This window comes from Hyla sarda, chromosome 2 (genome assembly GCF_029499605.1).
Source record: "Hyla sarda isolate aHylSar1 chromosome 2, aHylSar1.hap1, whole genome shotgun sequence".
Classification (NCBI taxonomy): Eukaryota; Metazoa; Chordata; class Amphibia; order Anura; family Hylidae; genus Hyla; species Hyla sarda.
In genome coordinates this window covers 259,451,287-259,475,293 of record NC_079190.1, presented here as the reverse complement: position 1 = coordinate 259,475,293, position 24,007 = coordinate 259,451,287, and the positions used below count along the sequence as shown (strand labels likewise).

The window sequence follows — 24,007 nt, the reverse complement described above, 5'->3', positions numbered from 1 at the left end:
TTCCTGCCGGCCCCACAAGTAGTCCCCTTGACGGGGCGCTCCTCTTACCTAGTCCTGTTACTTCGGCCAGCAGTGACGCCCCCCTTGGCTTCATTGATCCATTCTGTTCAGTGAGCAGAGCGATGACGCGGCCCGACAATCAAGCTGTGGGGGCGCTGCTGCCGGCCGACGTAACATGACTAGGTCAGTGGAGCTCCCCGCCCAGAGGACTACTTGCGGGGACTAGTTTAAAAGTTTAATTCACTCTATTAACTTTTTACACTTTTTACTGTTTTCTTTTTTAGTCCCCATAGGGGACCATAACATGCAACCTTGCGATTGAATGCACTGTTCACTGCTGAGCTTTGGCTCAATGCTGATCAGTGTTATCAGTGCTCTGCTGCTCTGGCCTGCAGAGGCGGGCTGGGACATCAGAGGACCAATCATACAGCGATCAACTTTATTCACAGCCTCTAAAGGGCTAATCGACCGATTGGCGATGTCCAGCATTAACTGTGAAACACGCTCAGATCGAGGTATGAAACACGCTCAGATCAAGAGCCTGCTTCAAACTGCAGGAGCGGGACCAGGACGTACAAGTACGTCCTTGGTCTTAAAGGGTTATTCCGCCCCTAGACATTTATACCCTATCCAAAGGAAAGGGATAAGATGTCTGATCGCGGGGATCCCGCCACTGGGGACCCCCACAATCTCGGCTGCGGCACCCAGCTGTCATCACTGCACAGAGCGAACTCGCTCTGTGCATAATGACGGGCGATACGGGGGCCGGAGCATTCTGACGTCATGGCTCTGAACCCTCGTGACATGACGTTCTGCCCCCTCAATACAAGTCTATGGAGGGGGCGTGGTGACCATCATGCCCCCTCCCATAGACTTACATTAAGGGGGCAGGCCGTGACCTCACAAGGTGACCATCACGCCCCCTCCCATATACTTGCATTAAGGTGGCGGGCCGTGACGTCATGAGGTGGTTGAGCCGTGACATCACGAAGCTCCGGTCCCTGTATTGCCCATCATTACACACAGAGAGAGTTCCCTCTGTGCAGTGATAAATGCGGGGTGCCACAGCCGAGATGCAGGGGGTCCCGCCACTGACATCTTATCCCCTATCCTTTAAGTACCAAGATGCAAGGGTGTACCTGTACCTAGTAATGCAAAAAACAAGCCCCCAAAAATAAAATTAAGAGTTATAGCTCTTAAAAGGCGAGGAGGAAAAATTTAAAATGCAAAACTGAAGATGGCTAAAAGGCCAAATGGGCTGTGTACTTAAAGGGGTACTCCGCTGAAAAACGGGTTTTTTTTTTTTTCTAAATCAACTGGTGCCAGAAAGTTAATCCTCTTAATCCTTCCTGTACTTATCAGCTGCTGTTAGCCCCACAGGAAGTTCTTTTCTTTTGAATTTCTTGTCAGACCACAGTGCTCTCTGCTGACACCTCCATTATAGGAACTGTCCAGAGTAGGAACAAATCCCTATAGCAAACCTATTCTGCTCTGGACAGTTCCTGACGAGGACAGAGATGTCAGCAGAGAGCACTGTGGTCAGACAGAAAGGAAATTGAAAAAGAAAAGAACTTCCTCTGGAAGGATTAAGATTTTTTTTAATAGAAGTAATCTACAAATCTGTTTAAAGTTCTGGCTACAGTTGATTTAAAAAATTTTTTTCCAGCGTAGTACCCCTTTAAGGGCCTCTCCCCAGTGGGGGCACTTTTGGGTTGGCTCCAACCTCCATAACCTTATGGCAAAAACATATCTGACATATGTAGACTAAACTGGCAGGAACATGTAGAAGATAAAATCATGTCTTCATTCAAACAATAGTTTTCTTTCTCAATATATCATATATGCTTTGGGTTAAAATATAAAAAATATGTAAAGATGTAGGGGGAGATTTATCAAAATCCGTTCAAAGGAAAAGTTGCTGAGTTGCCCATAGCAACCAATCAGAGTGCTTCTTTCATTTTTTAAAAGGCCTCTGTAAAATGAAAGAAGGGATCTGATTGGTTGCTATGGGCAACTCAGCAACTTTTCCTCTACACGGGTTATGATAAATCTCCCCCTAATGTTTTCCTGAAGTTACTTTCAAGGGCCCCATAAAATCTGTGGGTGCTATTGACCCTGACCAATTCCTTTCAGCTTTTCTGGTTATGTAATGGTAGCCGTTACTAGATGCCTGTTTCTGGTTTTAAAACATATTAGTCACATCCTTCACAACAACACTTGCTGTTCTCTGCTTTCCTAATGCTGACAGTCAAAATGTTATGTAAGATAGTGAAGGAAATTTACAAACCACATTTTCTATAGATTTGTGCACGCTTAAATGTTGTAATACTTCATCTCTCCCCAAATAGTAACATAGTAACATAGTTCATAAGGTTGAAAAAAGACCAGAGTCCATCAAGTTCAACCTATATCCCCATTATTCCCTACTGAGTCCATCCAGAGGAAGGCAAAAATCACTTATACAAGAGGTAAAAATTCCTTCCCGACTCCAGATATGGCAGTCAGAATAAATCCCTGGATCAACGTTCTGTCCCTATAAATCTAGTATACATAACCAGTGATGTTATTATTCTCCAAAAATGCATCCAGACCCCTTTTGAACTCTCTTACTGAGTTCACCATGACCACCTTCTATGGAAGAGAGTTCCACAGTCTCACTGCTCTTACAGTAAAGAACCCCCCTTCAGTGCTGGTGCAGAAACCTTCTTTCCTCTAGACATAGAGGATGCCCCCTTGCTATAGATACAGTCCTGGGTATAAATAGATTATGGGAGAGATCTCTGTACTGTCCCCTGATATATTTATGCATAGTTATTAGGTCGCCCCTAAACCTTCTTTTTTCAAAATAACCCTAATTCTGATAATCTTTCTGGGTACTGTAGTCCTCCCATTCGCCGTATTACCCTGGTTGCCCGTCTTTGAACCCTCTCCAGCTCCACTATATCCTACCTGTACACAGGTGCCCAGTACTGTACACAGTATTCCATGTGTGGTCTGACTAGTGATTTATACAATGGTAGAATTATTTCCTTGTCGTGGGCATCTATGCCCCTATTGATGCACCCCATGATTTTATTTGTCTTGGCAGCAGCTGCCTGAAACTGGTCACTACAGTTAAAATTTACTATTAAATAAGACTCCCAAGTCCTTTTCCACATCAGTCATCCCAAGTGTTCTCCCATTTAATACATTTAATACGATCCCTCATAAACCCATGCTGATATGGGGTGATACATTTATTTTTATCAAGATAATCTAAAATAGCATCTCAAGAAAACCCTCAAACAATTTACATACAATGGAGGTTAAACGAACAGGGGAATCCAGCACTCCAGGAGTAGACCAAATATAAAAATTAACTTTTAATCCATGCGAGTAAAATTTTAATAGGACAAAACATAAATGCTTTTTAATGTATGGTTCATCCTATTACTATTTTAATGGCATGGATTAAAAAACATTTTTTTTATAATTTTTATATTTTTTTTCTACACCTGGAGTGCTGGATTCCTTTGTTTTTCCAAGGACTATACTTGGCGGAAAAAAATCTCTGAGAATATTGCTCGCATAACGGCTGTGGTGAATTCCGTGTACCTGGGATGTAGGAAGCAGGGGACAAGAGTGGAATAACAGTGAGCTGTTACATTGTAATCTCTTTAAACTAACAGGCCTATAATTGCCGGGGTCACTTTTTGACCCCTTTTTAAATATTGGCATAATGCAGTGGCGTTGCTAAGGTTGGTGTCACCCGGTGCGATATAAAATGGTGTAACCCCCATACCTACCCCCCCCCCAGTAAGTTTTTAGCCTGTTGTGACAGGCGCCACTGATGTAGAGCATTGTGAAAAATTCCAGTATAATAATCAAATATACCAATTGCCAAAGAATGGGAAAGTGCTAAAAAAGGTTTCACCAATTAAAACTCCATCTCCCAGTATGACCTAAGCAGTGGTGAGGTTATGCTGGGAGCAGGCCCGGTGCTGTCATAAGGCAAACCATGCGTCCGCTTGAGGGCGCATGGACTCGCAGCTGATGGGGGCGGAAAAATGAAGACTTTTTTTTATACTAAGACCCCCACCTGTGCGCTCCGCCGCCGCACAGCAGAGGTCACTGCTACCACTCCACCCTCTCTGGTTTTATTGCTGCGGCCCACTGAGATTGCCGAAATGGAGCTTCGCTTGTGTAGGCAGAAATCCTTGCACCGGCCCTGGCTGGGAGTTGTAGTTAGAACTTACAAGTGACTACAGCTCTGATGGGACATAATGAGGAAAATACACAATAATATCAGTGACTACAGGTGACTTCTCTATAGTCTTTCCTTATGCACCCTCATCATACATAAGGAGGATCATCCTCCTGCCAGTGGCACCCCCATCATCCAGGATGGTGGGGGTGCTACTGGCAGAAGGATGATCCTCCCAATGGATTATGAGGGTGCTAAGGCCAGGATGATGGGGGTGCTACATCTGCCGGAGCATCCTCCTGCCAGTAGCACCCCCATCATCCCAGAGGATAATCTGCTGATGGATAATGGGGGTGCAGCACCCCCATAATTCATCAGTAGCACCCTCATCATACATAAGGAGGATCATCCTCCTGCCAGAGGCACCCCCCCCCCATCATCATCCAGGAGGATGATCCTGCTGATGGATGATGGGGGTGCTACTCACAGGAGGATGATCCTGCTGATGGATGATGGGGGTGCTACTCACAGGAGGATGATCCTGCTGATGGATGATGGGGGTGCTACTCACAGGAGCATGATCCTGCTAATGGATAATGGGGGTGCAGCACCCCCATCATTCATCAGTAGCACCCCCATCATACATAAGGAGGATCATCCTCCTGGCAATGGCACCCCCCAGAGCCTCTCAGCACCCCCTTTCTCCCTGTTACATTAAAACATTAAATCAGTGTTTCCCAACCAGGGTGCTTCCAGCTGTTGCAAAACTACAACTCCCAGTATGCCCTGACAGCCAAAGGCTGTCTGGGCATGCTGGGAGTAATAGTTTTGCAACAGCTGGAGGCACCCTGGTTGGGAAACACTGCATTAAATACACAGTTTTGCAGAGAGGTCTCACCAGCTCACCAGTCTCTTGTCTTCACTTTCTCCTCTCCCTGGGCGGCTCCAGGTCCAGGAATGTCCGGGGGTTGGGGAGGAATTTATCACCCATGCATACGCGGAGCACATGAGACAGGGACACGTCGGGGGAGGGAGCAGACGTGCGCACGGCACTTCTGTTCCCAGAGAGCATTGCACGTCTTAAAGAGGCAGCTTCCTGGGGCTGGGGGGATAGGATTTAGTGTCGGGGGCTGAAACTGGAGTGCGACAGCCTGCAGGTCATGGAAGAAGCCACTTCTGTTTGGGGATGCTGCAAATACCGGCTGAGTTGAGTGACGGTGTGCAGATGTGGGGGGGTGCTGCCGGCCGTGGTGTCACCCCTCCAGGCTGGTGTCACCCGGTGCGCTTCGCACCCCCCGCACCCGGGTCGCAACGCCACTGCATAATGTTTGCTATGCGCCAGTCCTGGGGAACAGTCACTGTCACTATATAGAGTCCTTGAATATTAGAAAAAAGGGGTCTATTATTTTACTTAACTCCCTTAGAACACGGGAGTGAATGCCATGTGGACCTGGTGATTTGTCTATTTGGATTTTTTGTAGGTGGCACTGTACTTCTTCCTGTGTTAGACAGGTGACCTGTACTGGGGAGTTTATCTTATCTTGCTGTATTTCACCTGGCACTTCATTTTCCTCTGTGAATACAGTGGAGAAGAATCTGTTTAATATATTTGCTTTTTTCTGATCCCAGTCTATAATTTCTTCTTCATCATTTTTTAACGGGCCAACACTTACATTTTTAACCTTTTTCTATTTATATAGTAAAAAAAAAAAAAAAAAACACGTTGGGGTTAGTTTTACTCTCCTTTGCAAAGAGTATTTCTGTCTCCATTTTTACTGCTTTTATCTTTTTTTTACATATTTAACTTTTTTCTCTGTAGCTTTTTAATGCTTCTTCACTGCCGTCATGTTTTAGTAGCTTAAATGTTTTTTTTTTTTTTTTGTCATTTGTTGCCCCCTTAACATTTTTATTCATCCACATTGGTTTTCTCCTATTCCTGACCCTTTTATTCCCATAAGGTATATACATCTTACAGTGAGAATTTAAAATTTAAAAGTCTCCTATGTAGTGTCAGTATTCTTGTTTTTGAGGACATTATCCCAATTTATATTGTTAAGGGCTTCTCTGAGCTGATGAAACTTTGCCTTCCTAAAGTTCATTGTTCTTGCGGCCCCTCAAGCTCTTCCCTCTTATTGAAGGACAAGTTATAATATATTATATTAGGATGACTATTGACTAGGCATCCTCCTACCTGCACATTAGTTAGTGTGCATTCACACCACGATTCTTCAATACGGTGACCGGATTAGCCTGGGAGATGTGAAAACCAGGCGCTCCCGTATCCCAGCCGGACCCAGCCTGCACCTCATTCATTTGAATGAGCCAACAGAAGTGGTATACTACGGTTTTCAGTTCGGTCACAAAACCGGATACGAAGAAAAATGAGCCAACCAGAGTCACTATCTGACTCTGGTCGGCTCATTTAAATGGATTAACAATCAAGAAAAAACTAAGTGGCACCGATACCTTCAGCCCGCAGCTTCTCGGGATGGACACGAAAACTCCAGGTAGGGTAACCAGCCGTTTCCAGTAGCGGTGGTGCTAGAACAATGGATAAGATGCAGGCCGGGTCCAGCTGGGATACAGGAGCGCCCAATTTTCACATCTCAGTCGGATCCAGTCACCATATTGAAGAATTGTGGTGTGAATGCACCCTTACTCTTTCAGGTCTGTTGGTTAATATTAAGTCTAGTAGGGCGCCCCCTCTGGTCAGGCCCTGCACCATTTGGGACAGATAATGGTCTTTTGCTATAGTCAGAAACCTGTTTCCTTTATGAGATTCACAGGTCTCAGTCTCCCAATTTATCTCAGGATAGTTAAAGTCCCCCATTATTACCACCTCATTTTGATTAGCTGCTTTGTTTATTTGCCTCAGTAATTGATCTTCTGCCTCTTCCATTAAATTTGGTGGCTTATAGCAAACCCCCATCCGAATTTTATTTTTATCTCTGTATATTTCTACCCATAATGACTCCACATTATCATTTCCCTCCCATATATCTTTCGGAGTGAGGCCTTTAGACTGGGCTTCATTTAAAGGCAAACCCCTCCCCCTTTTAGTTTTTTCCGATCCTTCGTGAATAGACTATAACCCTGTATGTTGACCGTGCAGTCATAGCTATTGTCAAGTCTCTGTTATACCCACTATGTCATAATTTTCCTCAGACATTATCAATTTCAGTTTGTCAGTTTTATTGGTCAGACTTCTGGCATTAGTTAACATGCAATTCCAAGGTGTGTGGGGGTTATTTCCTATGAATCCTATCCCTATTAATTATCCTAACCCTCCCTCTACTCTACCCCCAGCTCTCTACACTGCCTTCTCCCTCTATGTTGTATATTCCCTCCCGCCATTCCCTAGTTTAAACACTCATCCACCCTTCTGGCGTCTTCTCCCAAAGCACAGCAGCAACCTCCCCATTGAGGTACAGCCCATACCTACGGTAGAACTGGTATGTGGCTCGTGGTCCAGGTGGTAATTCAGAAAATACTACCTTGGAGGTCCTTGCCTTAAGCTTGATGCCTAAGTCTCTGAAATCATTTTTAAGGGCACGCCACCTACCTTTTTACTTTGTCTTTAATGCCAATGTGTACCATGACTACTGGATCCTCTCCAGCCCCTCCACAGTAATCTGTCAACCTGATCTGCGATGTGCCGAACTTGAGCACCAGGAAGACAACACACTGTTCGGCGATCCTGGTCTTTGTGACAGATCGTCCAGTCTATCCCCCTAACAAATGAATAACTCACACACATCTCACACAACAATGTGCACCCTCAAACTGCTGTTCAAGGATTGCATACATTGTACAAGATGTATATTGGACTGCATTTTCCTCCATCTTAGTTTTGGGGATTGCACAGATAAAAAGTCAAAAACAGAAGTAGATATTTCAATTTAACTCCCTGAATTTAAAGTTACTTAATTTTAAGTCCCCCCCCCCCCCCCCTCACACACTTTAATACTCACACCCACTTGTATGAATCACGCACTCGCAAGCTCAGACAATCACTTAGTGTATTTGCTTTTAAAGATACCAAAAACCGCCTCTCTCTGCTTGAAAGGGAATCCAAAGGATATCTCACGTGTGTCTGCATACATTTTACTTGTTAAGTCTGTGGTGTGTGCTTCAAAGCTGCTTTCAGTGTAAGGTAGAGAAAGTTGTAAACCTAGAAAACCCTTTTGGAGACTAGTAAAAACTAGTTTTGGTGTTAAACAGTCCTGTGCTCTTCAAGAGGTTGTGCACTAGAAAATGTTATTTAACCTACCTGTGCAGGCTGCATTATAAAACCAAAAAAGCTTCTACTCACCTCCCTTGCGCTCTTCTAATCACCTCCCTAGTAACTACGGGTATCAGCACTCAATCTTTGCAGTGCTGCACTACAGAAAGCTGCAGATACAACATCACCACTCAGCCAATTACTGACTGCAGCAATGTCCCACTCCAGTCAGTGATTGACGAAGGTTGTGTTGGGAGCTGTGAGGTGAAGGTTGAGTGCCGATACCGGGGCTCCAAGGGAATGAGATAGGTGAGTATAATTTTTTATTTTATTATGCAGCCTGCAAACATTGGCTAAATAACCTTTCTCAGTGCACAACCCCTTGAAAGGCACTTCTAATGTATAGTCACAACCTTGTTATATCTATAACTTTTTGGATTAGTAGAAGTGTAGGCACATATACTCTAAGAAAAAAATTTTCACATGATAGTCCACATTTACCCTTGTAGATGACTGCACACACCTCATCTTAGGGATTTTGCTATGTATTTGCAAAATAATTTTTAAATACATGGTGCAGTGTTTTAATATGGCACCCTTAGCTACATTTTTACAAGAATCAATATAGGTGGATATGCTTTAATACATCGCCCAATAGGAGGGTCTTAGTCAGGCGCTACAAATTTGCACTTTGTCTTTGTCCCTTTGTTTAATGCTGTATTGTCCTTCAGTCCTAACCTCTTTCTGCCTCAGCAATGTAAACTTGCAATATGCCTATATTATTACTTGTAGTTTATGCCTAATGAAGAGGGGCTACAGGAAGTCGCCAAGCAAGTCAGCAAGTTTACTCACTATCTCAAGACTTGGATGGGCCCATCCATCCCTTTAATATCACTGATTCATCCGGACTCTATCAAACCTGTTGTTGCAGCTTCAGGTATTGTATTTGGGACCTTCATAGAAACTTCCAGTGTGTTACATTAGCTAGCTGCTTTATCAATAAGAAATGAATGATATTGACACATATGTTACATGATTAAATAAGGTTCAAAATTTGTAGTGGTTTTAAATAAGAAGCTAAACACGAGAACACAATCTGAGATTCTTTTGGGTAAAGATCTGAAGCAATGTGAGCAAATGGTATTTTAAGAAGATGCTTGGAACAAACTTTCATCGGATATGATTGGTAAATCTATAGTGAGTGAATGTAAACCTGCTTGGGGTAAACGTATATCTTTCCTAAGATAAAAATAAAAGGGATATCATTTAATGGCAGACTAGATGGACCAGGTGACAATCTTCTTTATTTCTAGCTTATTCTGGTAGTCCACATATGAAACATATGAAAAGCATCCAATTTTGACCCACACAGTATAAAACAGAACCTATTCCTCTGTTTGTCCTACAGAATCTACTTATAATAGTAGAAATTATCCCATTGTAGTTGAAAAGAATACGAAGAAAGAGAATACGAAGAGGTTTTGGGCTAAATGATCGGGTTTTACTCTACAGGAGGTATTTTTTGTGGTTTATGGAGTGTGAATATAGAGAAAGACAGACAGACAAACAATAGGTAGATAGATAGACAGTTCACAGCAACAAAAAACTGTCAGATTAAAGGTTCCTCTCTATGTATCACAGCAACTGAAAATAACCTTTTTCTAAAACATATATACTTTAATGGTATGCTTTAAAAGAAGAATAACTAAAGCAAAAAATAATAAACTATAATTAGTGACCTATAGGTGAAAAAGTATGTCAAAAAATGAGACACAGGTCCTATTGTTAAATGGGCAGCACCCTATGAGAGAGACAATGTACCACAACCATCGATCACTACGGATATATCAGTGGTACAATTAAATACATTCTCATATATATACAATGGTGCTACTCATTATCTAGGACCTCTCCCCACACCACATGAGAAAAGTGATAAGATAAATGTTACAATTTGGTATCCGTTCCGACGCGTTTCCCCCCAACTTGTGGGGTTTCTCAAGGAACTAATGGGATACAATCAACAGTCATAAAAATCGTCTCTGGTGTTTTTAGATTGTCTCTGATGCAGTAGGTGCCTGAATAAAAGAATACATAAACACACTGTTTGCATCTCTCTCAGTCCAGCATAAAAACTGCTAAATATATACATGAAAGAAATGAAAATAAAAATATATTTATATAGAAACTCTCCCCAGGAGGGGTACATACCATAACTTGATTGACACCACTCTCAAGGCAGATAAATTATGGACAGTCTAATGTACTGCATCTCCAAAGAAGAAGCACTAGATAAACAAGCAGCAGTACATGTCCGTCAGTTTTTAAACCACATTGCATTAACACAATAAAGCAGGGGGGACATGATATAACAAAGTACCCAATTGTGATACATACCTATCTTATGCCCGCCTTGTACCAACAATGGATACCGAGCGCCAGGATAAGCGCACTGTTTAATCACAGGCGGCATGTGTATGGCTCAGTACACTGCCATTAAATACACCGGCCGGCATACATTTCCGGGGTAACACCGATTCACTTCCGGTATTTACCCGGCTGTGTAATGCGCATGCGTGACTTCCCTGCTTCTGAAAGTGTTTTCTATGATGTCACTCCGATCAGGCGCAGGCGCACCCGGATTACACAGAGATCACATCAGTGTCTCCGTGTGTGCCTATTGCGCATGACCGGAGTTACTCCCGATCATGTGACCGTCATGTGATTATAATGTTTACAAACAATATGGTAAAGAATGGACCAGGTCAGTCCACTCAATCCCATAGTGTACAATCAAGGTAAGTATGACCTGCTGGCCATCGGGGAGGTTTATATTACAAAAGATGTAAATTTATTATTATTACAAGACAAGATGTAAATTTATTATTGTTACAGGACACCTTATATGGTAATTATTATGAAGGTTTGTGATTATGTCCGCAGACTTGGATGTACTTATGATCACCAAAACCATTGTCCTTCCATATTGGTTAACAAAAAGGAGGAGAAAGAGGTGGTTATAGAAAAAGAAGAAGGAAGCTGTAAGAAAATAATAAAGATAATGATACTAATACTTAGAGTAGCAGAAGAAGAAGATCTATCATTCTGGTAATATATTGAGATGATATAGCTACCCAGAGTACATCATACCTTCCTCTTAAATCTATATCTGTTTCGGATCCCCATTGATATTATCATTGCTCCCAGCAAAATCAGGTTTTATGACTATATCTAGTTATGTAAGTATATGTAAAATGGGCTCCAGAACTTATGTAGAGGAAATGAAAAAGATAAAAATAAACAAAAAAGAGGGGGAGACAGCGGTGCCCCCCTAAATCTAAATCCTCAACCCTCTGTCCCTACCTTTTGAGGGACCCACCTCCTTAGCAGGGTGGCCTCAACCACGAGGACTTTCCCTCCCTTACTAAGTGATGGATCTATCCGGTTCACATCCTACAGAAAGGAAAAATGGGACGAATGTCTTTGGCGATCCCATCCACACAAATCTATAATCACAGCCTGTCACCAAATTATAGTTAGTCTTCATAATGTTCACCAAATAAATGTTAGCTCCTATGTTGGAGACAAGTAGATACCCTAAAACAAGGGGGGGGGGGGAGAACAAGGCAATTTATCACATCTCCTAGTCTCCTGTAGCCTAAGCTAATCCTCCTTTATCATCCAATAAAGTGACACTGTAAATTATCCCTGTTCAATAAAGGGTGTGAATAAAAGGCTCTCATTTAAGCCAAAAGGTCTCACTGTCTTCAGTCTGAAAATCCATTCAGCCTCCTTCCTCAAAATCTTTCTATCCATATCACCTCTCCTTATACTCGATCTGATGACCTCTATCACCTGAAATGTTAATACCTTAGGATCTCCATTGTGTTGTTCCCACACATGTTTGGCTATAGAGGTGTCATGTCTGTGTCGTATGTCACCTAGATGTTCACCCACCCTCCTTCGTATCTCACGGCTTGTTTTCCCCACATAACCTAATGGGCATGTACATCTACATAAATAGACCACTCCACTTGTTTTACAGTTTGCGAAGTCCCTGATCTTAAATTCTTCACCTGTATGATCGTTCTTAAAGGTTTTGGATTTGTCCATAAAAGGGCATGCTATACAGTTCCCTCCACATCTAAAAGTGCCTATAGGCTTTCTCGCCAACCATGATCCTGATGCTTCTTCTCTTTCGAAGTGGCTATGGACCACAAAGTCCCTGATGGATCTTCCTCTTCGAAAAGTGATGGACGGATGGTCAGACAACACATCTTTCAAGTGAGGGTCAGTTTTTAGAATGCCCCAGTATCGACCCAAAATCCTTTTAACCTGTTCTGATCTTTCATCAAAAGTGCCTATCAGGCGGATCTGTTTGTTGTTATTGGGTGGTCTCTTTTTAGGAGTTAGAAGGTCTGTCCTATCACTCTTAAGTGCATGTTTAAAGGCTTTCCTAAGGACCCTATCGGGATACCCCCTTTCTTGAAACCTTTTTCTCAGGTCAGCCGACTGTCTAATAAAGTCCTCCCTATCTGAGCAATTGCGTCTCAGTCGTAAATACTGACCCTTGGGGATCCCGTGTTTCTGAGGGTTGGGGTGGTGACTCTCGTATCTTAATAAGTTATTGGTCGCCGTGGGTTTCCTATATATGCTCGTCCTAAGGCTCCCCCTTCCGTCTTTCTCAATTAGCACATCCAAAAACGGGAGGGATACAGAGCTGCTTTCTGATGTAAACCGCAGCCCGATAGGATTATGATTGAGGGATGATACAAACTCCTTAAACAAAGCCTCCGTTCCTTTCCACAATATAAACACGTCGTCTATGTATCTTCCCCAATATAGAATTTTTGATGTATACTGGTTTTCCTCCTCTCCAAATACAATGTTATCCTCCCACCAACCCAGGGTCACATTTGCGTATGTGGGGGCACAAGGGCTCCCCATCGCTGTGCCCCTGAGTTGGTGGTAGATACGACGGTCAAATATGAAATAGTTATGTTGCAAAACAAATTGGAGGAGGGATAAAACAAAACGACTATGTTCTTGACAGGGGATACCTCGAGACCTTAAATAGTGTTCAGTGGCTTTTAAACCCCATTCGTGTGGTATACTACTATATAAGGCCTCTACATCTATTGATGCTAGTAGAACATCTGTTTCCACTGTTATCCCGTCAAGTTTTTGCAATAAGTCAGAAGTGTCCCTAATATAAGAGGGAAGGGCAGTTACAAACTCTCTCAGGATCCTGTCTACATATATGCCACAATTCTGTGTGATTGATGAGACACCTGATACAATAGGTCGTCCTTTTAGAGGATGAAGCCCCTTATGGACCTTTGGCAACGCGTAAAAGGTCGCTATTTGTGGTTTATTGGGGAGGAGGAATTTAAACTCATCCCTATCAATCAGTCTTTTATCTAAGGCATCAACAAGCACATTTTCTAGTTCCAATAAGAATTCATCAGTCGGATCCGAGGTAAGTACAGCATATCCATCCCTGTCCCGAAGAAGGTCTAAACACATGGTCTTGTATTTGTCAATGGGTAAGATAACCAAATTTCCCCCTTTATCTGCCGGTTTTAGCACAATACTTCTATCTTTTTCAAGTCTCCTCAAAGCCTGCATTTCCATATTATTGAAGTTGTTCTCAAAGTACATGTGTCTTGTATCTAGATGTTTAAGATCATCTTCAACCATTTTCTGGAAGATGTCGATTTCTGGAGAATCAGTGGGGGGGGGCATCCTCTCACTCTTCAGTTTTAAAGACGTGAATGGGCCAATCCCCGACTCCTCTGGTCTCAGAGTATTTAAATCTGCCAGCATTCTGACATCCTCCAGGATAGGTCTTTCTATACCAAGGCCCAGACTTTCTATTTCTTCCTGCTGAGAGAAGTGTTTGTGCCACCTAAGTTTGCGGACGAAAAGATGTAAATCCTTAACCCATGAAAATAATTTAAATCTCCCTACAGGTACATAAGACAGCCCTTTCTTCAGGATAGAAATTTCATCTACAGTCAATACCTTGTCTGACAGATTAATAATGCGATTTTCTACTGTCTCCTCTCTCTCAGTCCGTATTGGCATAAGATAGGTATGTATCACAATTGGGTACTTTGTTATATCATGTCCCCCCTGCTTTATTGTGTTAATGCAATGTGGTTTAAAAACTGACGGACATGTACTGCTGCTTGTTTATCTAGTGCTTCTTCTTTGGAGATGCAGTACATTAGACTGTCCATAATTTATCTGCCTTGAGAGTGGTGTCAATCAAGTTATGGTATGTACCCCTCCTGGGGAGAGTTTCTATATAAATATCTTTTTATTTTCATTTCTTTCATGTATATATTTAGCAGTTTTTATGCTGGACTGAGAGAGATGCAAACAGTGTGTTTATGTATTCTTTTATTCAGGCACCTACTGCATCAGAGACAATCTAAAAACACCAGAGATGATTTTTATGACTGTTGATTGTATCCCATTAGTTCCTTGAGAAACCCCACAAGTTGGGGGGAAACGCGTCGGAACGGATACCAAATTGTAACATTTATCTTATCACTTTTCTCACGTGGTGTGGGGAGAGGTCCTAGATAATGAGTAGCACCATTGTATATATATGAGAATGTATTTAATTGTACCACTGATATATCCGTAGTGATCGATGGTTGTGGTACATTGTCTCTCTCATAGGGTGCTGCCCATTTAACAATAGGACCTGTGTTTCATTTTTTGACATACTTTTTCACCTATAGGTCACTAATTATAGTTTATTATTTTTTGCTTTAGTTATTCTTATTTTAAAGCATACCATTAAAGTATATATGTTTTAGAAAAAGGTTATTTTCAGTTGCTGTGATACACAGATAGATAGACAGACTGAATTTAAAAACCAAAATAAAACATAAAGGATCTGTTTTTTATTTATTATTCTAATTCTAATTTTAGACTTTCAGTAATAGAAAAACAGAGCTAATGTCTTCTAAAAACAGCAACACGCATGTCCTGTGTGATATTACACTTTGGCTTCATTCACTTCAATGGAATTGAGTTGTAAAACCCCGCCAAACCTGCATACAAATGTGGTAAAGTTTTTAGTTTTTTTTCCCTGACCCTGGTGTTTTGCTGCCTGGGAATGATGGGAATTGTAGTTTAGCAACAATAGTAATGACAGTAACAATTAGTAATGACAGCGGGGAGCAGAGAGAACTGTGATCAGACAGAAAAGAAATGTAAAAAGAAAAGAACTTCCTGTGGAGCATAAAGCAGCAGAGTATAGGAAGGATTAATATTATTAAATAGAAGTAATTTACAAATCTGTTTAACTTTCTGGCGCCAGTTGATTTAAAAAAAAAAAACATTTTTCACTGGAGTACCCCTTTAACTGATGTATGCAGGAAAATCCACAAAAGTCTGCACAAAAATCCCCATGATTTGGTGAAGATTTATTGTGCAGCTATCACTATGGGACCTTTGGGATCTCTATGGTATCTTGGAGCTTTGAACTATGTCCATGTATGGGATCTGTTATCTGCATTGCTTGGACCTAGAAATGTTTATCTGTGTAATCTTAAGCATAGTATATTATACAGTATATGGTAAAAGTTTTTCAAATTTCTAGTTGACAGGTTCTAGATAAGAGATCTCATATCTGTACATCCTGCATCCTGGCTGTCAACTATCTGACTGTAACTTCCCATCACTCTAGATTAGGAATACAGAAGAAGGATTGCTTGTGGCAAATGAATTGGTGAAGCAATACATCTATGGCTGCTCCTGGTGGTTTAGTCTTTATTATCCCATCGTAAGACTTTTCCATCCTAAGTACATTAAGCCTGTGCTTCAGGTACCAGGTAGTTTATCCTTTCTGAACTGACTGTTTTCTGCTTCAAGAATATGTGTGCTTTGCTATGCACCTGCAAATAAAAATTTACAGACAATTTTTTTCTGTTAAAACAGACCTTTTCTGGGGTTCAAAATAAAAAGTGTAGCTTGCACAACATTTTTTAATTGATAACTTATTAAAAGCATCACAGAAACTGGATAAAACAATAGAGAAAGATAATACAGATAGCAGGACAAACACTAAATGACCAACACATTTCTTTACAGTCATGAGTAAGTGCCATAAGGTAAGAAACCTGTTAATTCTTTGTTTCTTCTGCTATCTGTAATTTTTTTAATTAACATTTTAAACATAACAATAAATAATTGCAGACATAAACATATCATATCTGACAGAACATAATAAAATTAATCATAAAACCAACACCATAGCATAAAATATAACACCGGTCCACCCCCTACACTCATTCCTGCACACAAACAAATATATACAATATTTACAAGACATTTTCCTATAATACCCACAACATACTAATAAACTATATACACTAATATTAAATGTGAATTCCTTGGCCCAGTTGCAATATCAAAACAAAATAATTACGTTAAAAAAAACACCACCATTCTCCTGCTATCTGTATTATCCTGCTGTGGTGTGTTAGGCTGGGTTCACACTACGTTTTGTCCCATACGGGACCGCATACAGCAGGGGGAGCTGAAAACTTGCGCTCCCGTATGCCTTCGTATGCGGTCCCGTATGTAATGCATTTCAATGAGTTGACCGGAGTGAAACGCTGACTCCCGTCGGCTCATTTTTGCCCCGTATGCGGTTTTCCCACTGCACCTAAAATCGTGGTCGACTACGATTTAGGTCCGGTGGAAAACCGCATACGCGCTCCCGTATGGGACAAAACGTAGTGTGAACCCAGCCTTACCCTATATATGATATGATTTTACCAAGTCATCAATACAGAAAATTGACTTTTATCTTTACGTGTGCTAGCTACATTGCTTTTGTGTACCTTGCAATGTGGATTCACTGCCATGCACCGTCTATAGTCAGGTGAACTGGCCACTACCCTTTAATGCAGTCCACGCCAGTGGTAGAAAGTCCTACTGTTCAGTGATAGTCTCCTATTGCTTTTAGGTCTTATCAAAAAGAGAAGCATTGTTCAGTCTGTGGGCAGATGGATGTCAGGCAATGCTTGTGATGTTGCTCTGTGTTATGTAACAACAAAATCAGTTACCAGTTGTTGGGTTGTAACTATAAGGGGCATTTATCAAAACTGAACTTGCTTTTTCTTCAGTTTAGCAGAAAGAAAGATGCAGGGAATTTATCAATTGGCGCACGGACTTTGATGAATGCCCACTGAACTGCTCTGATTAAATGTTACAGAGCAGTCGCAAGCCGTGCGACAATTGTATTAAAAGTCGCATGGACCTTACATACATATAGGGCATGGCAAATTGCCCTGTGATATGTTCTAAATCTGGCCTGCGTGACTTTTTTGCGACATTTTGCAGAAAAGTAGCACATGATAAATTAGTGACCACTGCACAAAGTGATCTAAGTCAGATCACTTCGGGGTCATGAAAATTAAACAGTCTAAATGAAATGTCATGGGAAAAGTCGCACAGGACCAGCCTGCAACTTTTCCTGTGACAAATTTATATGAAAAAAGCAGTCTGTGTGTTGCCTTTCCTTTTGTGGTTCAAATTTACATTTGTGTTTCTGTATTTTTTGTCTACAGCTACGTACTAACATGTATAAAACATTCAGTTCCTCTCTTAATATGATACTCCAAAATATGAATTATGGGGGAGATTTATCAAAACCTGTCCAGAGGAAATGTTGCCCAGTTGCCCTTAGCAACCAATCAGAGAGCTTCTTTCATTTTTAACAAGGCCTCTGCAAAATGAAAGAACCAATCTGATTGGTTGCTATCGGCAACTTGGAAACTTTTCCTTTGCACAGACTTTGATAAATCTTCCCCTATGTGTATTGGCGCTAAGGGACAAAGCAATTCACAATTTATAATTCACTTACTTCTATTTTGATATGTAACAGGGGCCTGCAAGTTCAGTTTCAAAAGAAGTGGATACAATTCACTACAAAGAAAACATAAATGTAACCATTAGTATCCCCCTCTATATACAACCATAGCTGTTAATTCCACGTTGGTTCTGACCCCTTCATAAATACATTCAATTGGTCAGATATGCAGCGCTGTTTCTGATTGAGATTGCGGTATCTAGTAAACTCTTTAGACAACTATCCCTATGTCCATAGATGTTTCTTTACCCCGAAGTACCTGATAGCTGTAGGGTTTCTTTAGGTGTCGGGTTGCGGTCTTTCACTGTATTCTCGAGCAGTTTGCGGTTAGCGTGGTCCCCGGGTATATACTGGACAGGTGCGGAATTCCGATGTTGCAGGGAGCCGTACACGGGGAGAACTGCTCCGGCCGGAAGCGTCTCACCGGTTCGTTTCCCTGTTAGAGCAAAAAGGCACCGTGGCCCACGGAAGATTTTAGCGTTGTTGTTAGCCAGTGACATCACTACTGAACAAAAAATGGGCCAAAAAGGTACCTGACGCGTTTCAGAAAGAACGCTTTCCTTCCTCAGAGATAGCTATCTCTGAGGAAGGAAAGCGTTCTTTCTGAAACATATATAGAGGGGGATTGTATATAGAGGGGGATACTAATAGCTTCGTTTATGTTTTCTTTGTAGTGAATTGTATCCACTTGTTACATATCAAAATAGAAGTAAATGAATTATAAATTGTGAATTGCTTTGTCCCTTAGCGTCAATACACATAATTCATATTTTATATTCATATAAGGTGGTGATACAGGGATCCACATTGTTGTATATAGGCTGCTTGGATTTAGGTCGCCTGCGCCGGTGCTATATATATAATTTGGTGTCCTCTCTTAATATGTTGTAGTACTCTTGGTACACTAAAAAAAAAAATAATAAATAACACAGAGGGCTACTATGGTCCCGATATAAAACTTTATTCTGTAATTGAATTGATCAATATGAACATACACAAGAAAGCAATATGAATAGTTACTTCAAACAACACACTGTACTCTCCATTCACTTGTCTTAAGGAGGACCTGTGACCAACCCCCCAAAAAACAAGCTGTCATTGAATATCTTAGAGTTCCTGGGTCACAAACCTTTTTGCATTACTCCCTTTTGATCTGAGATATGTGGGTTTATAGTTTGTCTGACAATTTAGGGAATCAGTCTGATGGGTTTAAACACAATTTTAAAATGCAGAGTGACTATTAGGTGATAGGCAGGATTATACAGTCAGGGGTTGTTAATGTTTTACATTAAGGAGGGGGTGTATGTCGAATACACACTTCTGCCCATAAAATCCTGCCCATCACCTGATTAGTCACTTTCATTATTAAAATTAAGTTCAAGGCCATCTGACTGATTCCCTAAATTGTCAGACATATATAAACCTTAATATCTCAGGAATGGAACAGATACTGTTGGACAGGTGTGTGTGATCAGGGTACTCTAAGATATTAAATGATAATGCAATCTCCATAGACTTATGATAGAGACCATGTAGTCTGATATGCCAAAAGTTTTTCTAAATGATAGGGACATGTTTAGGGACAAGAGTGGTTTTTCAGTCCTTTTCAGTAAATAACACAGGACAGGCAGGTAAAAAAAAAAAAACATACTAACCCCTCTGCTTGCTTCCAGTCAACTGCCGCTGCTCTGGACTGTACAGTGGAAGTGCTTCAATGACATTGTTCTCTATTGATATCATGATCACCTTTAATATTTGTGTTTGTTTGTTTTTGCTCACAGCTGCCATTGCACCTAAGGATGAATTATTCTATGGCTTTCTTAAACCCTGGTTGGGTAAGTTATGTTTATTTATTTTTTTGCTCTTCATTTTTTGAAGTGCAGTTGTTGTTTTAGGTGAATTTTTAGAATGTGATATGTGTGCATGCATGATGAAAAGCTTTCTATTACTTTTCTATGGCCATTTTTCATTAGTTTCCCTTTATGCTGTCTCTATCTCTAGTTGTCAGTTTTCTGTGTGCTGATTTGTCTGTGCGTTTCTTCTTTCTCCCCCCCCCCCCCCCCTTCCATAGATTTTATTGAGCAGCACATAACTTGGTCCCTCTGGAGCTGTTAGCTCATCTTATCTCTCAAGATTAAGTATTGTATTAATTTGAGAGTGACTGATCAGTGCAGGAGGCAGGGGATCATAACTGGAAAAATAGGCATTTTTCTCTAATAAGATATATTACAAAGTTGGTTTGTATTCACGTATACCATTAATTTATGCAAATTTTGTCTAAAAGACTTCCTTCCCACTCATGTCATGAAGAAAAGGTATAGGGGGAACAATAGACAATCTAGAGGGATTTATTATAGTGCTCCTTTCATTTAAAAAAAAATTTTTTTACACATCAGAAGTTTTTAAAGAGTATCTATCATGATCTTGTTAAAGGGGTACTCCGTTTTCTTGCTGTTGGAGCTCCGCTTTCCAGCATCTGGAAGTTATTGTTCCGAACGATGTGTGTGCGGGACTTCCGTGTTCAGGGCCGCCCCTCATGATGTCACGCCCACCCCCTCGTGACGTCATGCCCGCCCCCTCAACGAAAGTCTATGGGAACGGGGCACGACGGCCGTCACGCCCCCTTCCCATAGACTTTCGTTGAGGGGGCGGGCGTGACGTCCCGAGGGTCGGCCCTGAACACGGAAGCCCGCACACACAATGTTCGGAACAACAACTTCTGGACGCTGGAAAGCTGACCTCCGACAGTAAGGTAATGGAGTACCCCTTTAAATTCTATTATCCTCCCTGTTCACTGCCCTCATCATGGTAAACCACCCCCTGCCTTTAATTTTATAATTTTTTAGTTTTCTACCTTGATGTTTTTCTCAGTTTCAGTCAGATTCACAGACTGGGAAGGGGCGTTCCCCAGCAGGCGTGACATCATCTGAAGCCATACAGGGGAGAACTTCCTCCCTCACTCTGCTACATACAAACTTGAGCAGTTCAATGTTTGAGATAAGCTATGATTGGATAAGGCTGCACACACACCCCTCAGCACTCCAGACTGCATTTCCTGATTTTGGACATCTGTCAGGCCAGTAGGAGTCCAAAGTCTGTTCAAGAGATGGGGGGAAATGTGCTCTGGACAAGTAGGGAGACATCTTGTGGCAGCTTTTTTAAACACAAATAAAACAGAAAACTTCATTTTTTTAAAACAAAGTACATTAGAAAGATTTTTTTATTTATCATAAGGAGTGCAATAGCAAAAATTTGTTTTAATGACAGTGCCCATTTAACAGTCAAGATTTCAGTGCTTAGAATAAGTGGGGAGAAACATGCAGTTTTGCGCTTTACTCTCCGACTCACAGCAATCTCCGCTCAATGTCTCTGTGTCAAATTTTTTTTTTTAAATGACAGGAACACTTTAAATCTTGTGCAGTTTCTTGGCATAAAAAGTTGCAGATTTTTGTGCAAGAGTCATTAGCATAACAACTCTACATTTTTCTGTGTTTTTACGCCACTGTTTCTAAAACAGGTGTAACTGATCACTGAAATTCATAACTGGAACATATGGTGTAGCTGGAGTAGATTTCAGAGCCTTGCGCCTCTTAATAAATTTGGCAAGTCTTACTCCAGTGCTCTTTGCATTAAGTGCCATATGAAATGTTCTCTTTTAGTAATGTTTTATAATTAGCTATTTATTATGCAGTGGTCTGGTAAACCAGCATAGTATGAACTATAATAGAGAATTTCACATTCGTGCATTGATGGACTTAGTTATTAATAAACTTCATAACTTTTAAATCTTTTTTTTTTAAACAACTGGTGCCAGAAAGTTAAACAGATCTGTAAATGACTTCTATTAAAAAATCTTAATCCTTCCAGTACTTATTAGCTGCTGAATACTACAGAGGAAATTCTTTGCGCTCGTGATGTCAGCAGAGAGCACTGTGTTCCAAAAAGAAAATAATTTCCTCTGTAGTATTCAGCAGCTAATAAGTACTGGAAGGATTAAGATTTTTTAATAGAAGTAATTTACAAATCTGATTATCTTTCTGGCACCAGTTGATATATAAAAAAAAAAAAAAGTTTTCCACCAAAGTAACCCTTTAAAGGGGTATTCCGGCCCTAAGACATCTTATCCCCTATCACCCGCAATCTAGCATGCAGCACCAATCTGTGAGCACTACAGGAAGCGCTGGAGGCTCCAAGTCTTATGCCTCCCGACCGTGGGAACGGAGTATTGTGACGTTACGACTCCGCCCCTGGGTTATGTCATGCTCCGCTCCCTCAATGCAAGTCTATGGGAGGGGGCATGACCCCCGCGATCAGACATCTTAATCCCTATCCTTTAGATAGGGGATAAGATGTCTTAGGGCTGGAGTACTCCTTTAAAACCAAAAGCAGATAAAGGTTTACAGTGCATAGGTGGTAACTAATACCGTATTTATCTTCGTATAAGACGCACTTTTAAAACTTAAATTCAAGGCAAAAAGTCTGCCTGCGTGTTGTACGTCGATAAATCTTTTTGTCACTAATTTAAAGTGGCCGCAGCAGCGGCTGCTTGTTAAGGATTAGCAGCCTGCCCACGGCCACTTTAAATCAGTGACCAGCGCGTGGCTCCCGCTTTGTTTGTTTTTTTTCCCCTCCCTTTCCCCCCTGCTTTTTTTTTATCTTCCTTACTTAGCCGTGCTCGGCAGGCCAGGTCCTGTGTCGGCTGCGGTCAGTGAAGCAGGATGAGTGACGTCCTCTGCTAGCTCCGCTGCATAGAATCAGGGGTGTCAGTCATTCAATGCTGCTGCCGCTGCTTAAACAAGCTGCCGGCTACTTAAACAAGCAGCCGATGCTGCGGCCACACTGACCAGCGGCAGCTGCAGCGAATGATGAGTGATGTCCCTGATGCTGTGCAGCCGGCAGAGGACGTCACTCATCCTGCTTCACTGACCGCAGCCCGCAAGCCCCGACACCGGACCTGGCCTGCCGAGCACGGCTAGGTAAGGAAGATGGGGGAAAATATATATATATCAAAAACAGGGGGGGGGGGGGGAGGGGATGATATGAAAAGGGGGCATGATGAGAGGGGGGCATGATGAGACAGGGGTGGGGGAATGATAAGACAGTGGGGGCATGATGAGAGGGTAAGGGAGGGATGGGTGTAAATGTGGCACAGAGGCTGATAAAAGGGGAGGAATGATGTGGCACTGGAAGGGGGGACCAAACTGAAGTTCAGGCAAAATCAAAGTTAGAGGGATGATATGGCATTTAGTCTGTCATTTATCTTATATGTATTTTTTTAGGTTTAAACATTTGCACATGATTATTGTCCTTGAAGGGTACAGTGCCTTTTCCGTTTCATTCTGTCATAATATTGCTTGTGATGTCGTGAAAACTTACAGTATAGTTACAGTATGCATGAATTTAATATTCAGTCCTTTAATTCTTTGTTGGACTTTGCTTTTTGGGCAGAGTACATGATAAGGAGTTAACTATCCAGTGTTCAGAGTACAAATTGCAGATAGTGGATGACTTCACAGTTCTAATATTGCAAATCAACAGTGTTATTCTTAAGGAGTTTCTAATGCAAAGCACATGATGTAGAAATAAACTTTTTTTTTTAATAGAAGATTCATCTATGACCTGAAAAAATCTTGTTTTTTATTTTTTTTATTTCAGCAGGTTCATTAAAATAAATTAATTTAAAACAATAAAAATGTATTCAATATGC

At 41.4% G+C, this 24,007-nt stretch overlaps 1 protein-coding gene across 5 annotated transcripts in view; it reads left to right on the top strand.

The window, feature by feature from the left end:
- Positions 1 to 24,007, top strand: part of LOC130356034 (ultra-long-chain fatty acid omega-hydroxylase) — a 151,819-nt gene that overhangs the window by 89,896 nt on the left and 37,916 nt on the right. For 3 of the 5 annotated variants that reach the window (XM_056557043.1, XM_056557042.1, XM_056557040.1), the window contains exons 3-4: positions 9,198 to 9,342; positions 20,082 to 20,135. In XM_056557043.1, the coding sequence (XP_056413018.1) occupies positions 9,198 to 9,342; positions 20,082 to 20,135 (199 nt within the window). Of the gene's footprint in view, positions 1 to 8,695; positions 8,715 to 9,197; positions 9,343 to 16,110; positions 16,256 to 20,081; positions 20,136 to 24,007 lie in introns of those variants that run through there. The other 2 variants (XM_056557044.1, XM_056557041.1) reach the window with 2 other exon arrangements.